At 35.2% G+C, this 23,499-nt stretch overlaps 1 protein-coding gene across 1 annotated transcript in view; it reads right to left on the bottom strand.

Annotated features, from left to right (window-relative positions):
* The window catches only part of LOC107192738 (calcium uptake protein 3, mitochondrial), a 41,968-nt gene that overhangs the window by 13,206 nt on the left and 5,263 nt on the right, over window positions 1-23,499 (bottom strand). Inside the window, exons 2-3 of the mRNA XM_015582063.1 lie at window positions 5,233-5,374; window positions 2,869-2,979 (exon numbers count right to left, since the gene is read on the bottom strand). Coding sequence (XP_015437549.1) covers window positions 2,869-2,979; window positions 5,233-5,374 — 253 coding nt within the window. The remainder of the gene's footprint in view (window positions 1-2,868; window positions 2,980-5,232; window positions 5,375-23,499) is intronic.

Consider the following 23,499-nt stretch of genomic DNA (forward strand, 5'->3'; position numbering starts at 1 on the left):
AAAGAGTACCTACCAATCGAGGATTGGGGGAAGCAAACCGACAAATTGTGGACTTTAGATTTCAAGTCTCAAAATTCGGGTTCTTTGACGTCTAATTGGTTCATCTCCATATGTTAGATTTCTCAGCCATAAATTATGTCAAGTGAAATTAGAGTCATCTAATTTTTTTGATTTCGTAGTACCTTGAGAATGTAGGTACGTATACGCAAAGGCCTTCTTGATGTTTCTTGAACATCTACCGTTGGCTTTTCCACGAAGCATTTTCACGCATGACCAATTTGTTCCACAAACTCTAAGCATTGGTTCTTATGCCACGTATTACAGGTTTAGTACAATTTCATGACGCTCAAATCATAGAAGAACATTTGTGTAAGATTACACATGGAACTGTACCGTTTACTTCTCCACGGCGTGCAATATATTTAACACCTCTGTTGAAAGGTAAATCGTAGGTGGACCATTCGCTCGCGAAATTTCATTCATAAAACCTCATGACTCATTCGAATCCAGGGACTCCGTTCGTTCATGCAATAAGGAAGTGACACAGCTAGTTATGGTTCGAATACGTTTCGCATAGGTGGCGAACCGATATAGGCAACAAGATGCTTTTCTGCGTAGCCTCCAGTGCTGTACTCTTCGTCCCATAATCGTAACAAGTGTCCTTAAAGCGGAGTGAATCAAGTTAGGCCTGGGTATGGTCTCGACCGTGAAATTCTGGCTGGCGGACTTACGTATAAGCGACTCGGTCTCGGAATAGAAACAAAGAGAGAGATAGAGAGAGAGAGAGAGAGAGAGAGAGAGAGAGAGAGAGAGAGAGAAAGTGTGGGATACCGAGGGCGACGGTGCTCGTTTATTAAAGAGAAGTGTGAAACTGGCTTCGCGCGCGATTATTTGCATTTCCATTAGCGCGACAAACGTGCGGTGAACGCGCAAAAAGCCAGGAAGAGGGCCGAACGGCTACTACGTGGACTCGTTAACGACACGGTCCCTGTTATTTCGATCGTTGCAAGGGTGGCACGATTAATTGCTCCGTTGCTGATCTCCGAGGCCTTCGGTCGGCTCTTATAGAAACTGTGATCGCTTGGAAATTTCAAGCGAGAACCTGTGTCCAAGTTCTGTATTATACAGGGTGTCCTTGTAATATGTGACGTTGGAAATCTAGGTAACTAAAAATCATCTCTAAAATGGAGGCAAATGAAGTGAATAGTGTAATTTTCATATAATACTGCCGTTCGAAAGATTGGAATTAGATAAAGATTGGAAGAATGCGACGTACTCGGTCTCGACTACTTTGGAGCATTCGTAGCAAGGCAGAAAGGTTTTCAGCCCCTCATAAATTTGTTTTTTGCTCAAAGCCGAGCTTCTGCTTTGCTTTTGTTTACTCTTTTTTTATTAGTTCCACAGGGGGACTGCCCTAGTGGTGGGAATAACACCGTTGCTTTTGTCGCATTCATCGAGGTTTCTTCATCCACTGTGTTACAATTTCATTCGTATAAATGGAGTTTCACTGTATGTATATCTAGTACTCTATTAAAAAATAAATATATGGGAATTTAATAAAGGAGTTCCATAAACATCGGGAATTTAATAAAGGAATTTAATAAATATCGGGAATTTAATAAAGGAAGATCGTAACCTAGTGTGTACCTTATACCATTCAGTGATATATAATCTTACGTACGATTTCACAAGTAATAATACTATAGTCCTTGACCTATGACATTCGAAACTGTTTTTCATTTTCTTTGACCAGAAAAAATGCGGTCGGAAAATTGTCAGACACCCTGTATAAGTACTACCTTTTACGCGGTTCACTTTGTGTCGATAATTGAATGCTAATTGACACGATTAAATGCAAAGTAGTGGACGATCGAATAGCGTAGAATGCATTAGCAAAAGAGACAATATTATAAATTTTACTGGATTTTCTTGTTTCTGGGACCAATTGTAACTAACCTTGAATTTCTAATTATTTGCATAAAAATGTGTCTCTACTCATTTTTAATACAAAATACTGAATGTTAAAATTTACATGTTTAAGAAACTAATGGATATACAAGGTGTTTCATAGCAATGCAAACTACAGGGATGAATATATCTTGTAGAAAAAACGATAAAAGTGACAATAAAGGCAACCACGAAGACGTCTGCATGTTCGAAATAATATAAAAATAAAAGAAAACATTTCTATGGACACCTATCGTTAGTTTTAGAACTCTATATCAGTTCAGCAATACCTTATACAATTACAATTGCAAATCACTACAAACATATCAGTGGTCAACGAAGCGTTAAGAATGTCGGTTCGGTGATTTCAATGCGTGGTAAGCAAACATATTACACAAATCGTAAGAATGATAAGAAAGCACTGGACATATATCACAACTAGTCAGAGACTGTTAAACTATACTCATTAGGGCTGAAATATTAATTGCTAGCTCCATGCACACAAGACTCCTAACTCATTCTGACCGCTCATTAGATTGTATCGACAAGTTAAAGAGATGCAAGGAATATTTTACAAAGCTATGTCTTCACATTGGAGAATGCTTTACAAAATACTACAAAAAATGTACATTAAGAGGTATATTATTGTTTTTAAATATATAAAGAGTCGAGAAGACATAATAATATTTGTTCATTTTACACGGTTCTATTTAGTTTACACACGTTTTATGTACGGTAATCATGTTTCACGAAAATATGACACGCAAGGCGTTAAACCTAAAATTATCCGAAGTTTCGTAAAATTTAAACAATAATGAGACTGAAATGTTATACGTTTTCCGACGCCTTTGTGAGTGATAGATGAATTCTTTTAACATTTAAAAATTAATTCCGACAAATGAAAATATTTCGATTGCTCACCTTTGTCACGAAGGTTCCTGAACATGTGTGGATTTCCATGGCGCAGCGAAGGGACGGAATTTCTCATCACTTCGAGCTCCATGTCACCTAACACACGTCTCTTCAGCCTCGCTGAAACATCACAGAAATTCATTTATTTACGTTTTTCGAGAGTGGTTGATCAAGGGAACCGTGATTTCATTACGGTGTCATTCCCAGTTTGTACTAGGACCCCTGCGTTTCAAAGAACCGTGAAAACGTTTATTCGGAATTTCCGCTTTTTATGTGGGATTGCGTATGCTGCGCAGAATGGGTAGAATAAAATATTGAATATTTCTGTGTGGTAGTATTTATATTACATTGAACGAGTCGAGACCGTCAACTGTAGAACCAGAGGAATATTTAAATAAGATATAAGTATCTTTTTTAAGAAATATATCTTTAAAAATGTTTATCGTTTTCTTTATACTGGGTGATATTACATGACATTGCTAATGTTTGAACAATTGCGATGAGTAAATTTAGTATAACCTACGCTGTTGTATTGGGTTGGTCAAAAAGCAATGTCGGATGTCTGCAATATACATACCTATGATGCTTTTTTTTATTTCAATATAAAGCACTACTCCCCACTAATAAAATATATACATATATACATATATAGAGGTTTTTAATATTCCTACAGACTAATGCTTCTTTCTTTGTAAAAATATTTTCGATGACAATTACTTAAGAAGACCTGATTGTCTATATAACCTAATCTGAACACCTCCTAGCTTAAATTAGATTTATAAGTTGATGATTTAGATGGGGCTTTTAAGAACTCGGGTTCAGAAGGACCCAGGCAACCGTCCTAGGGTTAAAAATAATCATTACAATTCGGTTTAACCTTCTTCAATTGATCTTGTTGTGAAAATGAGTGACGGGAAGGTGTATTTTCGAGCAATTATGATGTTTTTTATTTTCATTCGTCTACAACACCATCGACTGTATAGAAAATCATGTTTTGTTCTTTGTATCGCATTTTTTTCCTTTCAGAAATAAAAAAGCATAATTTCTCGAAAATACACCATCCCGTCACTCATTTTCAAAACAAGATCAATTCAAGAAAATTTAACCCAATCGTGATTATCTTTTAATCCGTTCGTTGAAGTGTCATCTTTCAGAATATGTATATATTTTATTAGTTTAGAGCAATGTTTTGTATTGACAAACAAAAACAGCATCATCTACTGTAGAAATCTGATATTACTTTTCGGCCACTCCTATACCTACTACTAAGGAGTTATAACGACATTGTTTCTTTTACTGAAAAACAAAACTAACATCATCTATTACAGTAATCTGATTTTACTAGACTGCGAATTTTATGCATTTATAGTCTATAGAGGTCTGTAAAATACAATAAAAGACAAAACATTCATCAGATCCAATAAGTTTTTTGGTTTATTCGGAACTGAATATGATACTTGAGAAAAGAAAGAAATTCCTACATTTGCTCTTTTCTGCATGAATTGCTTTAGAAAATATCATTTTGCATAAAAATCCGCAGTCTAGACATTACTTCTCGGCCAACCCAATACTATTAAGAGGTAATAATAACATCGTTCTTTTCAATGTAGTTTGTAATTATTTAATTGCTTTTTTTTTTATCACACAACGATTCTATACAAGGGAACATATGGCATCGAAGAAAGAGTTTCGGAGTTTTTTTCTACACGAATCTAGAGACTTAAACCGGTATGATATTGATACCGGTATTATGCCATCAAAGCTATACCGAAACCGAATTTTATATATTACCGAAAACCTAAATAAATACCGGTATTTTTTCGATTTCTACAAGGGTAGGGTTTATATAGGATTATATGGGGCGAAGGTACACTTGGAAGCAAACTCGGCTTCCACTAGGGAAAAAAGTGACGTACGGAAGGACCTCCTGCTATTTGGTATCGAGAATTATTGAAATATATGTCGAATTAACATTCGATATATAATACCGGTATTTTACGTTTCGGTAGAAGTCTCTGAACGAATCTGAAAAAGAGTTAATGTGTTTTATCGATCCGGGCATTATTTACAGAGGCGCTAATACGAGAATGTGATTAAAATTCATCAACTTTCTCTTGCCATTGTGTTCCGCATAACTTGTACACGCTACACAACTGCATAAAATCCGCAGGTCCTAGACATCAGGAATTATAATGACGGTTGTCCATCCTGCCGGGCCTTTTACATTTGCTTTTCGAGATCGTACCCGTAATGCTCGTCATTAATAAACGTTCCTTCAAATTATGAGGGCATTCGTTGCCAAAGACAAAGCGAGTTATTATCGTGGACCGACGCGCCGGTATTGCTGCTCTTGCAAGTTTATTTAATACTCACGTCTCGGTTCGGGTTCAACAACACTGTCGAGGAAGTCCTGGGGCGTCATGTACAGTTGCCCGTCATATTCCACCGATGCAAATTTTATAAATCTCCGTTCTCGCGTCGTCAGCTTTACTGCCTTTTGTGTCTCATCGTCGTGCTGCACATCAGAATGGGCGAAAGAGTTAAACGTCAATTTGTTATTTCAAATTTACGTGTCGCCGTTGCGCCTTCGAGCAGGCACTTCGCTATACAGGGTGTTCCACGTGACGATCGTCATATTCTATTGGGTGTGACCGAACGGTAATGTCGGATTTCTGCAGTGGATGATGCGTTTTTTTGTTATCCCAATACAAGACACTGCTCGGAATCAGAGTTGGGCAAAATATAATATAATTAGCAATTATAAAATCCAAATCACAATTACAATGTAATTGTGGGACAACTACAATTAAAATTACATTGTAATTAACTATACTAAATTTACAATAAAAATTACAATGTCATTGTAATTGTAATTGTCCCGCAATTGCCTTGCAATTTAGATTACATTTTGCCCAACTCTGCCCCTAACTAATAAAGTATTAACATTTGAACGCGTCGTTTATTCTTCGGTTGTTACACAGGGTCGAAATAGTTCTAAATTTGACTTTGAAATAAAATATCTTTGAGGTAACATTAAAAACGATACTATTGGCGCCATGTAGTAGTACTTTCATGTATCCTAAAAAAACTTTTTGTTGGAACTTTATTTCATGAATTTTGTTTAAGATGATACTTTGAATGTTAATTTTTTACAATCAAAATATATTCTACAATGTTCAAACTTTATCAAATTGGCTTAGGTTGAATTGACCCAGTGTGACAACTACGTTCGAAAAAGAATGTGACAATCGAGGGTTAAAGAAAAACAATATGATTGGGTTTTTTCTCGCATTAACTGTGTTTTAAAAAAGAGTGATGAGAAGATGCACTTTCGAGCAATTATACTTTTTTATTTCCGGAGACAGGCACAACGACACGAACGACAGAATAGATTTCGTATGTACAATATGTACATGTTGATGGTGCTGTGAACGAACGAAAATTAAAAAAAAGCATAATGCTGGAAAGTACACCTTCTCGTCACCAATTTTCAAAACAAGGTCAATGCAAGAAAATTTGACCTAATTCTAAAATGATTTTCTTTTTAAAATACACAATGATTTCGAAGGTGTGTACGTTTATTAATTTAGGAGCAGTGCTTTGTAGTCAAATAAAAAAAGCATTATCTACCGCAGAAATCCGATATTAATTTTTGACCAACCCAATATACTTTACGTAATATATAGAACATTTTTATGTATAGTATTAGAATATTACTAACTAAGTATAGTGCGTTTGTAAGGCTATCTGAACACCATGTGTAATGATATAACTATCGAAAATGTATCTATCTTCTCGTTACCTAAAAAGGAAAAGAATCAAAAAAATCTTTTCGTTATATCAAAAGTGAAGTCACCTGAATGATTTTAAAAGACGCGACTTGGAGAACTTTTTTCTCTTTTTTTCTTCCATTCTTTTTAAATCAAAACACTTTTGAAGTAAGAAAATAAGGAAAGTTCTGAGAAATGCAATTCCTAGGAATTCAATTACATTAAACACAAGATAGCATATGTGTAATAAATACGAAGACAATAATTTCTGCCTCATTCTATTATAAATATAGTCTATTCAGCTTTAATAGTCTGTAGGTAGTATTTATTCAGGGCTTTCCATAATTACAAAATATTTTTCTACTTTGCATTCGGTAACTGTTTTAATTAATTCTGATAGGGAATGCTTTCATGTTGCATTTTCCAATTGATTTTTAATATCAAATTAAAGTAGAGGAGGTGTTCCAAATACATGCTAGAGTCTAAACATGGGCTAGTAGAAAGTATAGGGTCACCGTTAGGCAATTCAGGCTAGCGGGAATAGTGTGAAACTATTACTCAAGAAAAAAAGAAGCTTCTATTAACACCACATCATAAGGCAAACATGTTTTAGATACACTAAAGTGTTACGTTTTAAAAATCTTCAAGAGGTTGGGAATAAATCCAGCAGTAAAAGTGCTAGCCCATATTTAGATCACCTCCTCTACTTTTTGTTTACATGGTATTAAATTAAATCACCTTCTTTACCCCATACATTGAAGTTTTACATCAAAATTAAATTACAAGTGAGTATATCATGTTTCTGGTGCGTATCATTCAGATTTTCTTGAACAAGAAACTTTTGTACGCAATCTTGTTAATGTCACGCCTGAAGTAAATCTGTAAGTGTGTAGCGTGAAATTCACATATGTACTTTCTTTATCCATGTCGAGGTTTATAATCGTATGATTAAAATGACTATGCAAGTATAAAGTATCGATCGAACTGAATGCATTTTTGCCCTCTGGGCGAAAACATAGTTTCTTTTGTTTAGCCCGCAATCAGTTACGTTTGAAATGACGGTTTATTTACTTGGTGTTATACGTAGGATGTTTTATAAAAATATGGTTAGTATAGCTAATTTCGTAAACTCATACTTCGCAACGACTTGAGCTTAGTACTCATGAAAGTAGACCTCGCTATAGGACACGGATTTAAGAACAGTTCTCCCTCAGTTATTGTTCTCGAGTAGCTGTTACGTCTACAGGGTGTTAATAAAAATGCTGGTCACTTTTAGGGGACAGATCTACAAGCCGAACTAACAAGAGAAGGCACGGAAATGTCCCCCTCAGATTTTGATGAAACTACGTATGTCTGTTAAGCAGTCAAAAATAAGGGATACGTATTTTTTTTATCGGCTGAGACGCGACTTTAAGAGGTGAAACCACCCCTCGAAGTTTCGACCCGAAAATACTATCTCGAAAACCAGAGGAGATACATGAAACTTCTGATGGACGAGGTTCGCAGTTTTTTTTATGTAGAATAATATGGTGCTAACAAATTGTCCAAAATATAATTTGTTTATAACAAAAAAATTTCGGATCAAAACTTTGAGGGGTGGTTTCACCGCTTAAAATCGCGTCTCAGCCGATAAAAAAATACGTATCCCTTATTTTTGACTGCTTAACAGACATACGAAGTTTCATCAAAATCGGAGGGGGGCACTTTCGTGCCTTCCCTTGTAAGACAAAAATCAAGAATGACGAAATTGCGTTTCAGGCATCGTTTCCGAGTAATTGATTATTGACAATATGGGTGAAATAGGTCTGATGCGATGGGTTACTCTATTTGAGAGGCGTGTCCTTCACCTGTTTCACGAATTTGTTCTATTCATTTCATTTTTTTTCATTCTTAATTCCACTAGTTCATGGATCGGGTCCATGTATCAGCTGTTCGAGTAGTATAACCGATTGCACTAGACCAGGGGTCGGTAAACTTTTAAGACGGAAGAGCCAAATCTGTCCCTTACAACAATTTAAAAATTATTTCAGAGCTATAAATATATTTTTATAAATAAGGAAAATTTAAAGTAACATTATAACAAGTTCTAATATTAATTATATCTTTATTAAATGAAGAAGAAATCTTAGAAAAATTGCTCTCATTGATTGTATTTTCATTTTTAATTGTACTTCAGAGGCACATGTAAGTAGGTACCCAAAGAGCCGCATTTGGCTCGGGAGCCGCAGTTTCCGACCCCTGCACTAGACCCATTTCACGCGTATACCTACTTTGCCCGTATTTTCAACAATTAATAACTCGGAAACGAAGCCTCTAACGCAATTTCATCATTTTTCATTTTCGAGTTAGTTGGGCATGTAGAATCCACCCTATATGCTTTTTAACACCTTATATAGTTAAACGATAATTATTCACCAGAGATTAATACTTCAGTGGAAATATGCGTGAGAACTTGTTTGGAGAATTATACACATGCGTCACGAGTATAATTAAGTATCATCTCTCTTGAGATTTTCTATTAAAAGTTAACTTTACTAGTAAACACAAACCGGAGAGCAAAATTTTTTCGCTTTTATATTCAATAGATTAATTAATTGTCGCTTTTATATTCAATAGATTATGTACGATAGTTCACTCTGAAGTAGACACACATGTGAAAATCACTCTCGAGACAAATTGTGGAGTTTGGTAGGTACTCTCACGTCGACATGTAGCAATTGAAATTTTGCACGTCGCGTATAGTGTTTTAAAACAACCGCCGGATGGCGAAAAACCTATAATTTTGATCATTTTGTATTAATTAATACTCGGTTTTTGTAACTTTCTAAATCCTTACAGATCCTTCATTAGAATGTACCATTTACCTATGGAAATTGTTTAAATACAGTGATATGTACATAGAAATCTGTCATTTCTATCGTCTTTAAGAATACCACTTGGCGGTTAACATTTCTTCTCGCAAAGAGTTACACGTTTTAACCGCGTGTATCTCAATTCATTGAGTAGAACAATATGAATTGGTAAAAACTGGTTAAACCTTTACCGTTATCGTGTAGTTAGGATTTAGTTCTTCCGTGTTTTATAAAAATCATGTACTACCTTTTGCAACTTTCTTTTGTATTTAATTTTGAAGCTTGATAACAGTCCGTGGATAGTTTGCAGACTATCATAGTCTGTTATTGAACATTTGAGATTATCGACAAAAACAAAAAACGAAACATGTGGATAATATCTAAGAGCACTTATGCACTGTATGACATAACTATAAAACCACTCCAAAATGTTCAATCCTTATGTGTGTGGTTAAAACAAAAACGAACCACTTTTTATCTAGGGAATATAATCTATCCTTTGACATACTTGGTTCGTTGTTATTCTAACCACAATATGTAAAAATTGAACATTTTAGGATTGTTTTTTAGTTATGCCTCACAGTGTATTAACAGTGGTACGAATAATCCTTCCGACGAATCTGATTAATTTTATATATGTACCAATATAATAATTATAAATGTTAATATTAAATAATAATTTAATATAAAAGTGAAGTGAAAATTATAAATAAATATTTAAATATTTTATTTATGATTTTCGTTTGACTTTCACATTAATTTCTATATAAGTTTTAATTAAATTCTATATAAATTTATATAGAAATTAAAAACAAGTCGTAATCTTTGATGGTCTTACTTGTTCTCAATGATTTATACACTTTCGGGACGAAATATTAGTTGTCCACGGTCAGACGGCTGTTTTAAAACATTGTGGCTACAATACAACGATTGCCTGCCCGACCTATAGAGGTGGAACTACCAATATACCATAAGGACACGACTATGAAAGATTGTCGAATTTCTAGAAGGGCGAGGCCCTTTTGTTGGCTTCCATCGTGGGAGCCCAGTACGCCCACTTTCTGGTCGATTACTCTCCTCCCACCTACCTGCTCACCTACACCGAGGCGAATACGCGTTATTTCGCGACGTAAGCCGCGGTTAAGCCCTAAAAGATATGCGCGCGCGCGCGCGGCCAGAGTCGTGTAACGACATGAATTTGCGATCTCGCCCCGGCGCAGATTGAATCGTTCATTCTCGGGACGCGAAATTGTTGGAACGCGCGAGCCGCGTTCCAGGGGAACTGATTATGAGTTATTCTCGTAGACGAGTGCATACACAATTCCTTGGACCCTTTTTCCTTATTTTGTGCAGCGTGATCGTTGAAATAATGCGATACGGTGGATGTCGACGAACAAGGGAAGAATTCCAACGTCTTTGCATTACTACAAGATGTTGCCGTTCTTTTCAATGAAGATTGGACAACACGTGGCTTTTGGAATCTTTATACATATACATCATGGTTCGTGTGGTTCACATGACTCCATCCCCAAGTGTACCTACTGTTCTACTGTTCAGACGAATTTCATACAAACCAAAGTTTACTTTTTGATTATATTTTTTGGTTACCAAAGAAATTTATTTATTCTATTGTTTCTCTATTCCTACAATAAGATCGCTACATATAGGGCCAATTTAATTTTAAGAGTCGTAAAGTGACAGGATTTTGAACAGTAAGAAATTGTTAAAATGACAAATACATAATGTATACCTCCAAACCATGCAACTTTTATATAAAAAATTTGATCATACAATGCATACATTAGAAGTTATGTAAGGTGTACAAGTTGCGTGGACCACCTTATATGCTGGCCGGCAAGATCACTGGACTTTACTCCAATAGACTTTTATTTATAGGATCGTGTCAAAGAAATAGCATACGCAGAAAGATATTTCGGCTATTGAGTTTATTCATTTTATTTAAACATAGTTAAAAGGGTAGAAAATTTTTAAAAGCCAAGAAGTTTTAAATGTTGTTTACTCCGCTATGTATACAAGGGGTATATTCCTACCCTAAATACTAATTTCCGCTGAAACTTAATGCAGCACGGTTAGTAATTTGAGACCCCCTCCTCGTCTGCAAAGTTACAAAGAAAAATAGGGCTCTAAGACCAACGACCCCCCCTCCTCTTGTGAGACGTGTTTTACATTAAATAATAAAGTACGACGTCTGAAATATGGAATTCCAATACAGAGGGTTAATATTCGTAATTACAAGATTATCCCAAGAAAAGAGGTGTCAGGCAATCGGGACCACGAACTCACGAGGTCTGGCTCTACAATTTAGGTTTTAGTTAGTGCGGTTTTGTATTGATCTCTCATTTTGGACTATTGAAGCATAGAACGAGCCAGGTATTGATAACAAGTTTCACGTTAACACTGTTTTACATTTTCAAATTTGTCTTGCTCACGATTCGAATTGTACAAGATGTCCCAAAATTGGTGTACGTTCTTGAAAGGGGCGATTTCTGGAGTGATTTGAAACAACTTTTTCTTTAAGGAAAGACTTGTTTTAACTCACCTCTTTCAACGACTTACAACTATTTTGGGACGCCCTGTATATCCCGCAATTATGAAATGTTAGTATTTACATTTCATTTTTTTTTAATTATAAAAATGTGAATTTGTATGAATATTCGCAGTCGATTATGTAATATTAATCCTCCGTAGGCAAACTGGGTCGTGTAAAATATTCTGGGATATTTATCAAAGTCTCTGTTACATTATATACAATCAATCGTTAAGTCAAAAGTTTCAAACGTTTCTCCATAAAAATAAAAAAAGCAAAGGGAGGTCCGAGAAAAGTGAAATTTTACTTGGGTCGTTGCCTAGCGAAGGTTAAAGGATTCATCGTTGGAACGAATTATAGTTTACTATTCATTAGTTGTAGGAAAAGCAGTTTAACTTCTTCATGAGATACATCACTGAGATAGTCAGTCGATACAAGAATGCAAATACCGAATTACCATCGAGCTCGACAATGTTATTACACTATACAATCATCATTATCCGTATCAATGCGGTTACAAGGGTCAGTCGTTCTTAAGTCTAGCCGGATGTGTACACCGTTACAATGATTCGTGCCGTTTGACCACAAACCGCCGGTTTCTGAACGGCAAGAATCATTTGGGCGGCATGTACATACAGGAACGTATAGGCGTGCAAAATCACCTTAAAGGATCGCCGGTAGTCTTACCGTTCGACGCATTTCCATAAGCGCCACCACCGTAATCGGATACGGCGTCTTCTCGCGAATCTCCATCTGGCCGTAAATCAGCTTCCTTTTTCTTTCCTGATAAATCGTTTTTACAATGGTTTGCACTTGTAATAGCCGCTTCCTGTTACCTATCAAGATTAACCGCCACGAAGCAGCTTGTAGATGTCTGGCGGATACGCAAACAGGATGGTTGCTCTTTTTTTTTATCGAGAGCACCGCCCATTTAGTGTGAAATTATAGAAATGAAATTGCTGCCGTTGATTTAACCCTATAGCGCATGAGTTTCCATGTTAAGAATCCGTTCCTTTTTCAGAAGTTATTTCTTCAGTACCGTTAATTTTAACTACTCGCCGCTAAAATGATCGATAAATATTCAACCAAAAGTATCAAAAAATATATATACACAAAAAATATAAACTCCATAAACCATCTAAGTATTTTATGTATTATACTGGGTGTAACAAAAATGTTGGAGGACCCGGAAATGGGAGACTCGTGCGGTGATTTGAAACAAGTTTGTCCTTACCAAAATGTTATCCGAGGCTTTGTTAACGAGATATTAACGAAAAATCTCGACCAATCAGAGTGCGAGTCAGCCGAGTCCCGCGGTAACGTTGGCTACGCGCTGCGATTGCTAGCCAACGCCATACATGACAGTTGTGTTGGTTCCACAATCCACCTATAGGCCTTATAGGCAGAGATGGGTAAATAGGCGAATTTTTTATTTTCTACGTGACACGTGTCTTAAATGTCGTAAATGTCGTGTATCTGGAATGAAAATATCTATAAAGTGTTTCTAACCTATAAAACGTTTTTCGTATTGGTTATAAAGAAGTATCAATTTATTAACAATTATAATTCTGATTAAAAACAATTAAATTAAATTCGGTTACATTGATGAAAAATGGATCTTAAAAGGTTCCTAAAACTTGGTATAGAATAATAAATATAATTTGTTTAGATTGAAAATTATGTTAATAAAAAGTTTATTTTTATTTAGGACGAAGTAAGATTGATCAGTTACTTGAACATTTCGTTTTTATGTAATATCCCTTTTACCGTAATTGATTCAGAACATTTTAAAGCATTTATTAATGCACTGAATGATCAATATCAGCCTCCTACAAGGAAGGCACTGGCAACAACAATTTTGGATTCGTAATATGATGAACTTATTAATTCTACAAGCGAAGATGAACCACAAGATGAAGTATTATTAATTAATGGGTGGAAAAATTCAACGGTTAATAGGAAAACTGTTGTGGCCGTGGTCAATGTTACATCTTACAAGTGGCCAAAAACCTTTTCTAGAAGTAGTAAAACAATTAATTTCATTACTACTGATAGCTTCAAATTTATTGATATTAATGTTCTTTTTATAAACGTCTTCAGTCTTATCTGTACATACTGTACTGCACCTTACCATACTTACATCAGATGTATTGTTATTAATCTTATCATAAACATATTTATTTACTTGATTGAAAAATCTTCATTTTTTTTTATTGCAGACTCATTTATGAGGTTCTAATCTCTTCTCAGTTGTATTTCCAATGTCACGGTTGCACCCTGCAAAACGCTACATTTTCACTTTTTTCATTCTTTTTCCTACTGAACCCCGAAGGTTCATATAGATTATGTTCTTTTCTACCACCTATTTTTTGGTAATCACAAATAATTTATATACCTGTATAATAAAAGTTAATTTGAGGTTATATTTCGTATTTACGATTACACCTACAATATTACATTTTTAACATTACATATGAAAAGGAGATATGTATTGTGTTTACTCATTTTTAAAAAGTTTTTCTACTTTAATTGTTTTAATTTGTACACATCATATCCGCCGTCTAGTTTGAATAATTATACATAGCCGCGATTTCTTTTAAATTGGCAAATAACAATCTTATAATACATTACATTATATTTATTACACTTACTGTATTGTATTATAATTTCTATATAAATGTACATATATTCAAAGCTATAAGTGGAACTAACACAACTGTCATGTACGACGTCATAATCTACCTACATGTATGCAGCAACATTATTTCAATTGTTCCTTGTTAATAAGTTGTTAAGATATCTGACCATTGAATATTATAAAACAGATCAGGAGCAATTTTTTGGTAGCATAATATTTTTGTAAAAAGACCATTTATTATCTATTCTGCAGATAAATTTCTGATTTTTTATTTACGAATATCTCATTAAATATAATATTTGCGATGGGAGCAATTTTAGATTCCGAGAGAGCAAATCAGGAGCAAGTTTTTAAAATAAAAATTGTTAAGAAATGCTAATATTCTGCGCCAACTATACTTCGGTGGTATGGGTGCGTAATAGGTAATTAGATGGCGTGCGATAAGAATATGTGATATAAGTGCGAGTGAGTCATGTGCGTTCATTATTGTACCACGAGACGTGAGCTGAATAAGAAAGTAAAAAGCGAATAAAGACAGTGGAAAATTGCGTAGTGATAAAGAAGGATTCGAGTAGCTAATTCAGCGGCCTATACCCGCTTCTACACGCCCAGTCATTCCAGCATCCAACATACGTTATACATACTTAACAAAACGTTACGTAAATGTCACACTCGGCGTTATAGGATTAACCGTTATTCGTGTAATTACGTCTCCATAAGTCTCTGCGTTTATATAAAAACAAATTGAGTTGCTACTTTTTGTTTGTGTCCTTTTATCGAAATCACGTACTTTCACTTATTGTAGATTAAAAGCAGGTAGGATATTACGTATGGATAATTTTGATTTCTTATTCTAATATTTTAAGCATTTATTCGGAGATTCTGTGTATATTGTAAGTTACCTACATGTGATTTGTGAATTAATCTTTTCACAAGATTCTTTAACTGCAGTTTATGTTAGATTTTCGCTGCAAGTTTTCGATTATATCAAAGCTGGTTCTCTTCTTTTCATTTATCGCATAATTGCGAATTAAATTCATAGCGTGCTGTCGCGTTAAAATACAGGTTGTTCAGTTTCAACTGTCTAAAGAAACCATAACTTCATATTTCATCTTTTCATGTCCAGTTTGTGGTACCGAATGAATTACAGTAACTTTGCAGACGTACGAGAAATTGATATTTACAAAAGTAAATCATCTGCATAATCACTTATGAATTCAAAGCAGATTTCCAAGCATTCTGCTTCTATCCCTCAGTGTATCATTTCATCCCTACAGAAATACAAAAATATAGTTACAGAATGACCTATGAAATCTCCGAAACATCGAGTTAACACTAGGTTTACGGGACTCGTCATTTTGACGCATTTCGAATGCCTTCTAATCTCGAAATTCTCTGTGTGGTATACCTATACCTACGGATACACGTCAATTTGACGCGATCGTAAATTGAGTATTAATTAAAATAAGTTTTTTTTTTTTGTTTAAATCTGCGGTTTCGTTGACGCGTGTCCGTAGAGATAAGCATATAAAAAATGTCCGTAAACCTAGTGTTCCCGAGAAAGAAGGAAAAACAATCGAAAAAACTGATCTCCTTTTTTGATCGCTGTAGCTTAGAAAAAATCGTTAATTGCTACAACCCGATACTTTGCATTGGAAAGCAAGATCGAAACGTCTCGTGTTCCCGTTTACCCGGATTTAGATGAATCTTTTATGCTAATCCGAGGGTCCCGAACTAGTTTTCCGTGATGTGAAACAGGGGAAACAAGGGAATTTTCAACGTTCCCGCACATCTATGGTCTCTTCAAAGCGTGTTAATCCGTGGCCAAGGTCGGCGATGGGTCTGAAACGGGTACAACAACCGAAAGCTCTTACGAAATAACCTTCGTCCGGCCGTATCCTGGGACACGATCTCACGATTCCTCATTCAGAAATACATCAGTGACAGAGAGGCCGACCGGCTAAACGTAGGGGAAAGATATTTCCGCGAGAATGAATTTACGCGACGGCACACAGCCATAAATCGCTTCGTTTCTTTCCGTGGTTAATGCTCGCGGCGCCGCCGATTTATGGGATACCAAACGCCGTTAGGTCTAATCTTCTCGTTAGAGAGCCAGAGAGAGCACCGAAGGTGCCGGTCCCTTTGTACGAATCGCTACCGGGTGAATCGGTGGGACCACCGTGTGGCTACGCGGTCTTGGAAACTGGGGCCTCGTGTAACGCCGCCGGATAAATGAAATTCTTCTTATACATATTTCTACGACCGATTTCATTTGGCCCCCTACTACTTGGATTTTTTCAATAATTTATTCTGGAGAAACTACTCGATGAGGTAAATATTTACAATAAGGGTTTTAAATATTACAAAAAGCTGCCTCTGATTTCGATGATTTTTTAATATATTGTCAAGATCATCACCCTAAGTAATATTGTGAAGGTTTTAGTTGGAGCTTGTAATTTGTAAAAAAGTTATTATTACAAACAAAGTTTAATATCGTACTTTAGTAGTATTAATAAGTAAAATGACCGATGACCTTGACATATGTTGTCAAGGTCTGGGTTAGGCCACCGCGCCGGTCCAACCAGGATAAGATGGTGTTAATTCAAGCAGGATCACGCTCGGCCCGATCAATATTCTGGGCGAGTCCGTTGGTACCCTGGTAGCTGCGTGATGCCAAGTTAACTAACGTCTGTTGGCACGTCTTCGCGTGTCTACCGGATCCGGAGGGGGGTGTTAGGTTGGCATGTTAGCGGTTCAGGATAATGACAGGCGCGGTGAACATTATGCTAAGTGCGAGGCATCCGAGTTCGTTCTTTTTCCTCCCCTTCCAACGATCCGCCCCCCCCCTCCTTCACGCCGCTTCTTCCTTTTTTCTACGTCCATACCTCCGCCGTTGGTGATTAAGGCCAGTTTCATATGCGCCCGTGAACAACCGAAGTTTGCCTACCTTCTCACACCAGGCTTGACTTCCTCCCCCTGCGGTTGTTACAGTCGCCTCTCATCCGTCTCGGTTGTTATAGTTTTCAATAAAGAAGCACGCGACGAGTTCTCTCTCGCGGGAACGATTTTCTTTGGATTCTTTTAGTCCCGGTTTCCAGTTAAATCGATAGCCGCGAGAGACGATCGTATCTCGAAATGGATCGCCCCCGGATGTCTGAGGATTTTTAAGGACACGTTACGCTCTCTGGCTGTCTCGCAGGCGACGCTTCACGAGGTTCTGGTTAGTTAGACACACGACTTTCTGTACGGTGATACTGGGCAATAGGCCCTGGTTGATGAAAAATTTCACTACTGCTTTATGCGTGCCGGCAACGATACACCGGCTGTAAATGATACGTTCCAAGCTGCAACAGTCGTCCGCGAACTTTTATTGGAAACATTTTTTGGTATGATCAACAATTTCCAAGATATTGCATGTCTTGTCAAATATGCTGTAGGAACACATATGTATATGTATAAGAAGATAACGATCAGTCTCCAGTGAATAATTAATCCTTTGACTGCAAACCGCTCCCGTAGGTTTTCTTCATTCATTGTATCAATACATTCGGAAATTACCATATTTTAATGTGCCCCTACTTAGCATCCATCGTATGCTTCTTCTGTGATAACTACAATTGTTACATTTTATGAAATATATATATAGAATTGAACGTTTTTCAAATTATTAACTGAGAATATCGTAACATCTTATAGTAAGCCCTGCTTCCGAGTGGTTTGCTGTCTAAGGGTTAAATCAAAATATTTTTGTTATTTCTGTCACATAAACCAGTAACAAACGAATTTGATAAAACATTTCTTCAAAGTTTGGGGCAACATTGAAATGTTATGAAAATATAAAGTAAAGTGACAGCTCCACCATTCCCGATACTTTTATGCGTGTTCCCACCCTCGTGTACACAACGAAACCACAGACTGTGTCTCAGGTATGTTAACGTCCATACTAATTTTTGGAAAAAGCTCGATACCGGTTATGTAGCAGTTTTTGTTTTCTTTATTGTCATTCTCTGTAGTCTGTACCAAAATGGATAATAATTATTTATATGATCGAAAGTATGGCAAAATGTTCGCGCGGGAACCTGAAAATGAAAGGTACGCGAGTGATCGCAGACCACGTGGAAACCACCCCAAACACCTGCCTACTATCGGTGCATTAATATAGGGGATTCAGCTCGGTGCATAATGCAACGGTGATTATATACTAGTGATGGAGACAAGTTCAATACGTATTCATCGATATCAGATCAATTCCACCCAAAAGGATTATGTTCTTAGAACACGGATAACAAAACATTGTTCAGTAATATTCTTAACAATAAAATATTAAATTTATATTAAATAAAAAAATATGTGAAGAACTTTGCGAAATCTCTTACTGAAGTTATTTGTTTTTAATTGAAGACACTAAATCATAGACATTTATTGATAGCACAGTGAATATAATTAATTTTATAATATTGAACATTGTTTCAAGACAGTGAATGTGTGTGCACATTCATAAGAATGAAAAGCAGAATTTTACTTGTCCCCAAGAATATATCAGTTAAACATAAGAACAAAACTTTTTAAACTTAAATCTACAATTACCTATATTATTATAAATTTTAATTCATGAAGTTTCACATTCAAAAACTAAAATGAATTTTTTGTACAAAATATTTTCTAACGAAAATATATCACCATAAAAATAAAAACAGATTTTAAACTATAATCCACATTTGTATTAATACGGTAACCCGCAATCACCGTTTAAAACTCATTCAGCTTGATAGTTTCATTCTTCCATAACGAAAAACGCTACATTTTTCTCTATGTACTTATATTTATCGCAAAGTACGTACGGTCTTAATTAGTTCGCAGATAGGTAAGCATATTTCAAAATAAAGAATGTTTTATAATCATGAAACTTCTAACACTTTATTTGTCATACAATTACATCGATTTTACGACATTAAGAAACAAGTTCATATAAAATTCGAATATGTATGTAAAATTACATACATTTTTAATTACATAGGTTGTACGCAATACTGATATCAGTCTACGAATTCAAAAAAATTCTGTGGTGTTCCAACTGCACTTTTAAATGTTACTATTTAATCATCAACATACATGTATAACACTGCAACTGATTTTATCATGTTTTAGCGTTGCTTACGATGGACTTGATCCCATCGCTACTGATTACGGATCGGCGTGCTTATGGCGGAGCACGGTGGCGCCGAGATTGCAGCAGGAAATTGAAATCAGATAACAGGCTTCCATCGAAACTGTGCCTTCTTTAGGGGGGTATTTGCATATGGATATTTGGATATGAAAATTTGATTGCCGAATTTTACGCGTTTAGCCCCGAGAGGTACCTACTACTTTTTTCCTACTCTACTTTTTTCTCCTTTCAGTAGCGTGCTCGATTGCAATAATGATTATCCAATTTATTGAAAAATTCAACTCTTTGACGATGCCTCTACGATGAATAATTTTTCTTTACTATACTGTAAATCCCTAATTTAATCCTATAATTACAAGATACATTTATTTATTATTGAATAAAAATAGTTTAGATTAAGTCAGGTTTGTTGAATGTAATGCTTATAAATATTTTATTACCATCACTTCATTTAGGACAATTATCATGTTCGTTTTGTTTTAATATTAAGAATATTTTATAATTCTTTGAAATACTTTAATTAAATCGCAATATATACGTCGCCTTTCTTTTGAAAAGTAAAATGAGGTAGTCTACAGTGATATATGTGTTACTGCATTTTATTTTAACTGTTTACTTATTTTTGTGAATTTCCTTGTATACTGCAACGCATAACTATGATATAAGTCGAAACCAAAACTGACATGAATTATTGTAATGTTTGTTTTTTACACTGGGTAGTTGAAAGAAAGGCCGCCAGTATATTAAAAGTACGTCAACCAGAAGAAGATCCTAGGAAAATCATCGATCAGTTTCGGTACGTCGTAAAGCAGTTTGTGGCCTATCGATTCACAGTTAGTAAACTAATGAAATTAGATTTATAGATGCATAAAATCCGACCGTTGTCAGTTTTCAGAGGACCTACGCTGTCCCGAACGATCACCAAAATTCAAGACATAAGTCAGGCATAAATTTTTAGTTCCGACGTCGCTAATGGAAATCATAACTATTATCGATATAATCGCCTTTTCAGTCATTCATTAGTTCATTAGGAAAATTGAATTTTTTTATTTCGCCCGTAATAGACAATAAAACGTGGAAATCTCCGAAATCTCAGACAATCGCTGTAGGTTTCACTTGGAGAATAAAATGCATTTATATCTTTATGGTTGTGATTTTATGGTTTCACGCTGAAACGCCAATATCAATATTTAGATTGTGATGAATCCACGGTTTTAGAATTCTAGAATAGAGTACAGTAGTAGAGATAAAGAAAAGTGCTTCGAGAATGATTTTATGAAACTCGAAAAAAACTTTGGGGCTTTACGAGCTTATAAAATGAAATTCCTTTGTAGTTTACGCAGTTAATTCTTTTCTTAGACAACGTAACCAAAAACCTGGCGGTATAAACGGTGTAAATCATTGTATTTTAATTAAACATGTATGCAAGTAATTTGTATTTATTAGAATTCAATTTCAATCGAAAATTCTGTTTACTGAATATGTTTCATCTAGAGACAACAGATAACGCATTACTTTGACGATTCCACTTTAGTGTTTGTTTCTAATCCACAATTGAAATTATTTGTCAGATTATCACTGGAGACATTTGTTCGTATACAAAATAAGATTATAAATCATTTGATACCAAATTAAATAACGAAATAAATTAGAAAAAAGTAAATTAATCGATCAACGAGCAAATATTTGAAGAATTCAAATAACGTGCACACAAGTACTTGAAAATAACTATGAATCAAATAAGGTAATATTTTAATTAAATAATCACTTTTTAAATATTTTATGCCAGTAATGCACAATCCAATTGAAAACTACAGCTGTTCCATGCGTAACATCACATGATGTTGCATATTTAAACTGTTATAAATACGTGCATAAACATTCGCAGTTTACTGAGCATTTTTAAAATTAACAAATTCACTGTCATGTTTGTCACCGAATACCGGTACTATTCATTTATATGAAAAAGAATACAATTTTCCAAAAAGTAACATGTACAATCTTGTAACTACGTAAACAGTTGGTTACGATTGTTTGTGTTTCCAAAATGGACTCAGATCGTTTTCCTTTATCGAAAATTTGACTTTAGGGAATAAATAGGAATCAGAGCTCGATCCGGTGAATAGGGTGGATTCCGTTGTACAAAGAAGCAATGAAACGATTGCTCAAAAGTATCCAAGTATGTATATATAACAGAATTTGTTCCGAAGCGAACAGTGGATTTTTCTGCACAACGACGTATCGACATACATTTGGCAACAGTGATCCAATTTTTGGTTAAAAAAAAACAGGTGACAATACTCTTGCTTATTCGCCGAATTTTGTTCCAGCAGACTCCTATTTATTCCAAAAGTCAAATTTCTGATAAAGAAAAAACGATATGAGTCCATTTTGAAAATTCAAAGAACCCTAACGAGCTGTTTAATAGCCATTCTGAAAAATGATTTCCCTTGGACCTTCGAAGGAATTCGGGAATGCTACAATCTGTGTATTCAACGGAGAAGCGTTTATGTAGAAAATTAAATTTAAAAATTTGTTTATGTACAAAATTTATATGTTTATTGAATTATTTCGGGAACTTTCCGGAAAACCAAGTAGGGGAAAGGTGTTCAAATGATCCCTTTAAGGCATAATTGATATAAAAAATACAAATGCTCATTCTTTAAATAAAAATAAAGTAGTTTTTGTAAGTTAGTCTATCTATCTTATCATTGGCTCAAATAAAATTTAGCTACGTGATCAATTATATTTTCTAATCATATTTCTTTGAAGGCATACTTAAGGAGCATTTTGTAATGTATGTCTATAAAATGATCCCCGGGGATCATTTTATACCTACTGATAGTAAATACGACGAACATTAAAAAGCATTTCATTTATTACATTTTATTTAAATAAAAACAGCTTTGACGCGTTGTTTTTCTTTCATACTGACGGGACATTGTTGTAACTAAAACAAAAAACAATAATATAGCATATGGGTAAAATGATTCCTGGGATCATTTTATCTCAGGAATCATTTTATCCTATTAGAGAGGGATCATATGACCCCAAATACCCAACTCACATTCAGTGCTTGAATATAACATCAACATATTACATGCGGTAACGAAACATTAATTAAGTTATTATTGAATTGTTAAATCCGCGCAAGAATCAGCTGTCACATTAAACCGTTTATGACAAAAATTACACAACATTGAAAGAGACCTTATCTTGGATAAATTGCAGTAATTTTAAATTTTTCTTGTGGACAACACACAGAGTACTAATATTCACATGGCACTTCGAGCAACGGCTAGTGACGTGCGAGAAGAATTATTATAAAACGACATTACGATATACCACCACTAATAACCACAGGGCAGCCAGTAATCATTTTACCCCGAGGGATCGTTTTAAACACCTTTCCTTTACATTCCTAAATTCTTGAACTCCTTTGATCAAAACACTGTATGTTATCAGACAACACTGCTCAGTTTAGAAATCCTGCAGACCTTATTTCCATGCCGATTCGATCACCAGAGACAATTGATCGCAAGTTTTCTTGGATATCGAAATTGAAAGATTACGTCACACGTCACAGGAAGTTACGAGGCCGACAAGTTTGCGTCCTCAAGAGTCCCGTCGCCTTGTCCGTTCCAACAGATCGCTACGGTTCATCT

Source organism: Dufourea novaeangliae, unplaced genomic scaffold (assembly GCF_001272555.1).
Source record: "Dufourea novaeangliae isolate 0120121106 unplaced genomic scaffold, ASM127255v1 scaffold376, whole genome shotgun sequence".
Lineage (NCBI taxonomy): Eukaryota > Metazoa > Arthropoda > Insecta > Hymenoptera > Halictidae > Dufourea > Dufourea novaeangliae.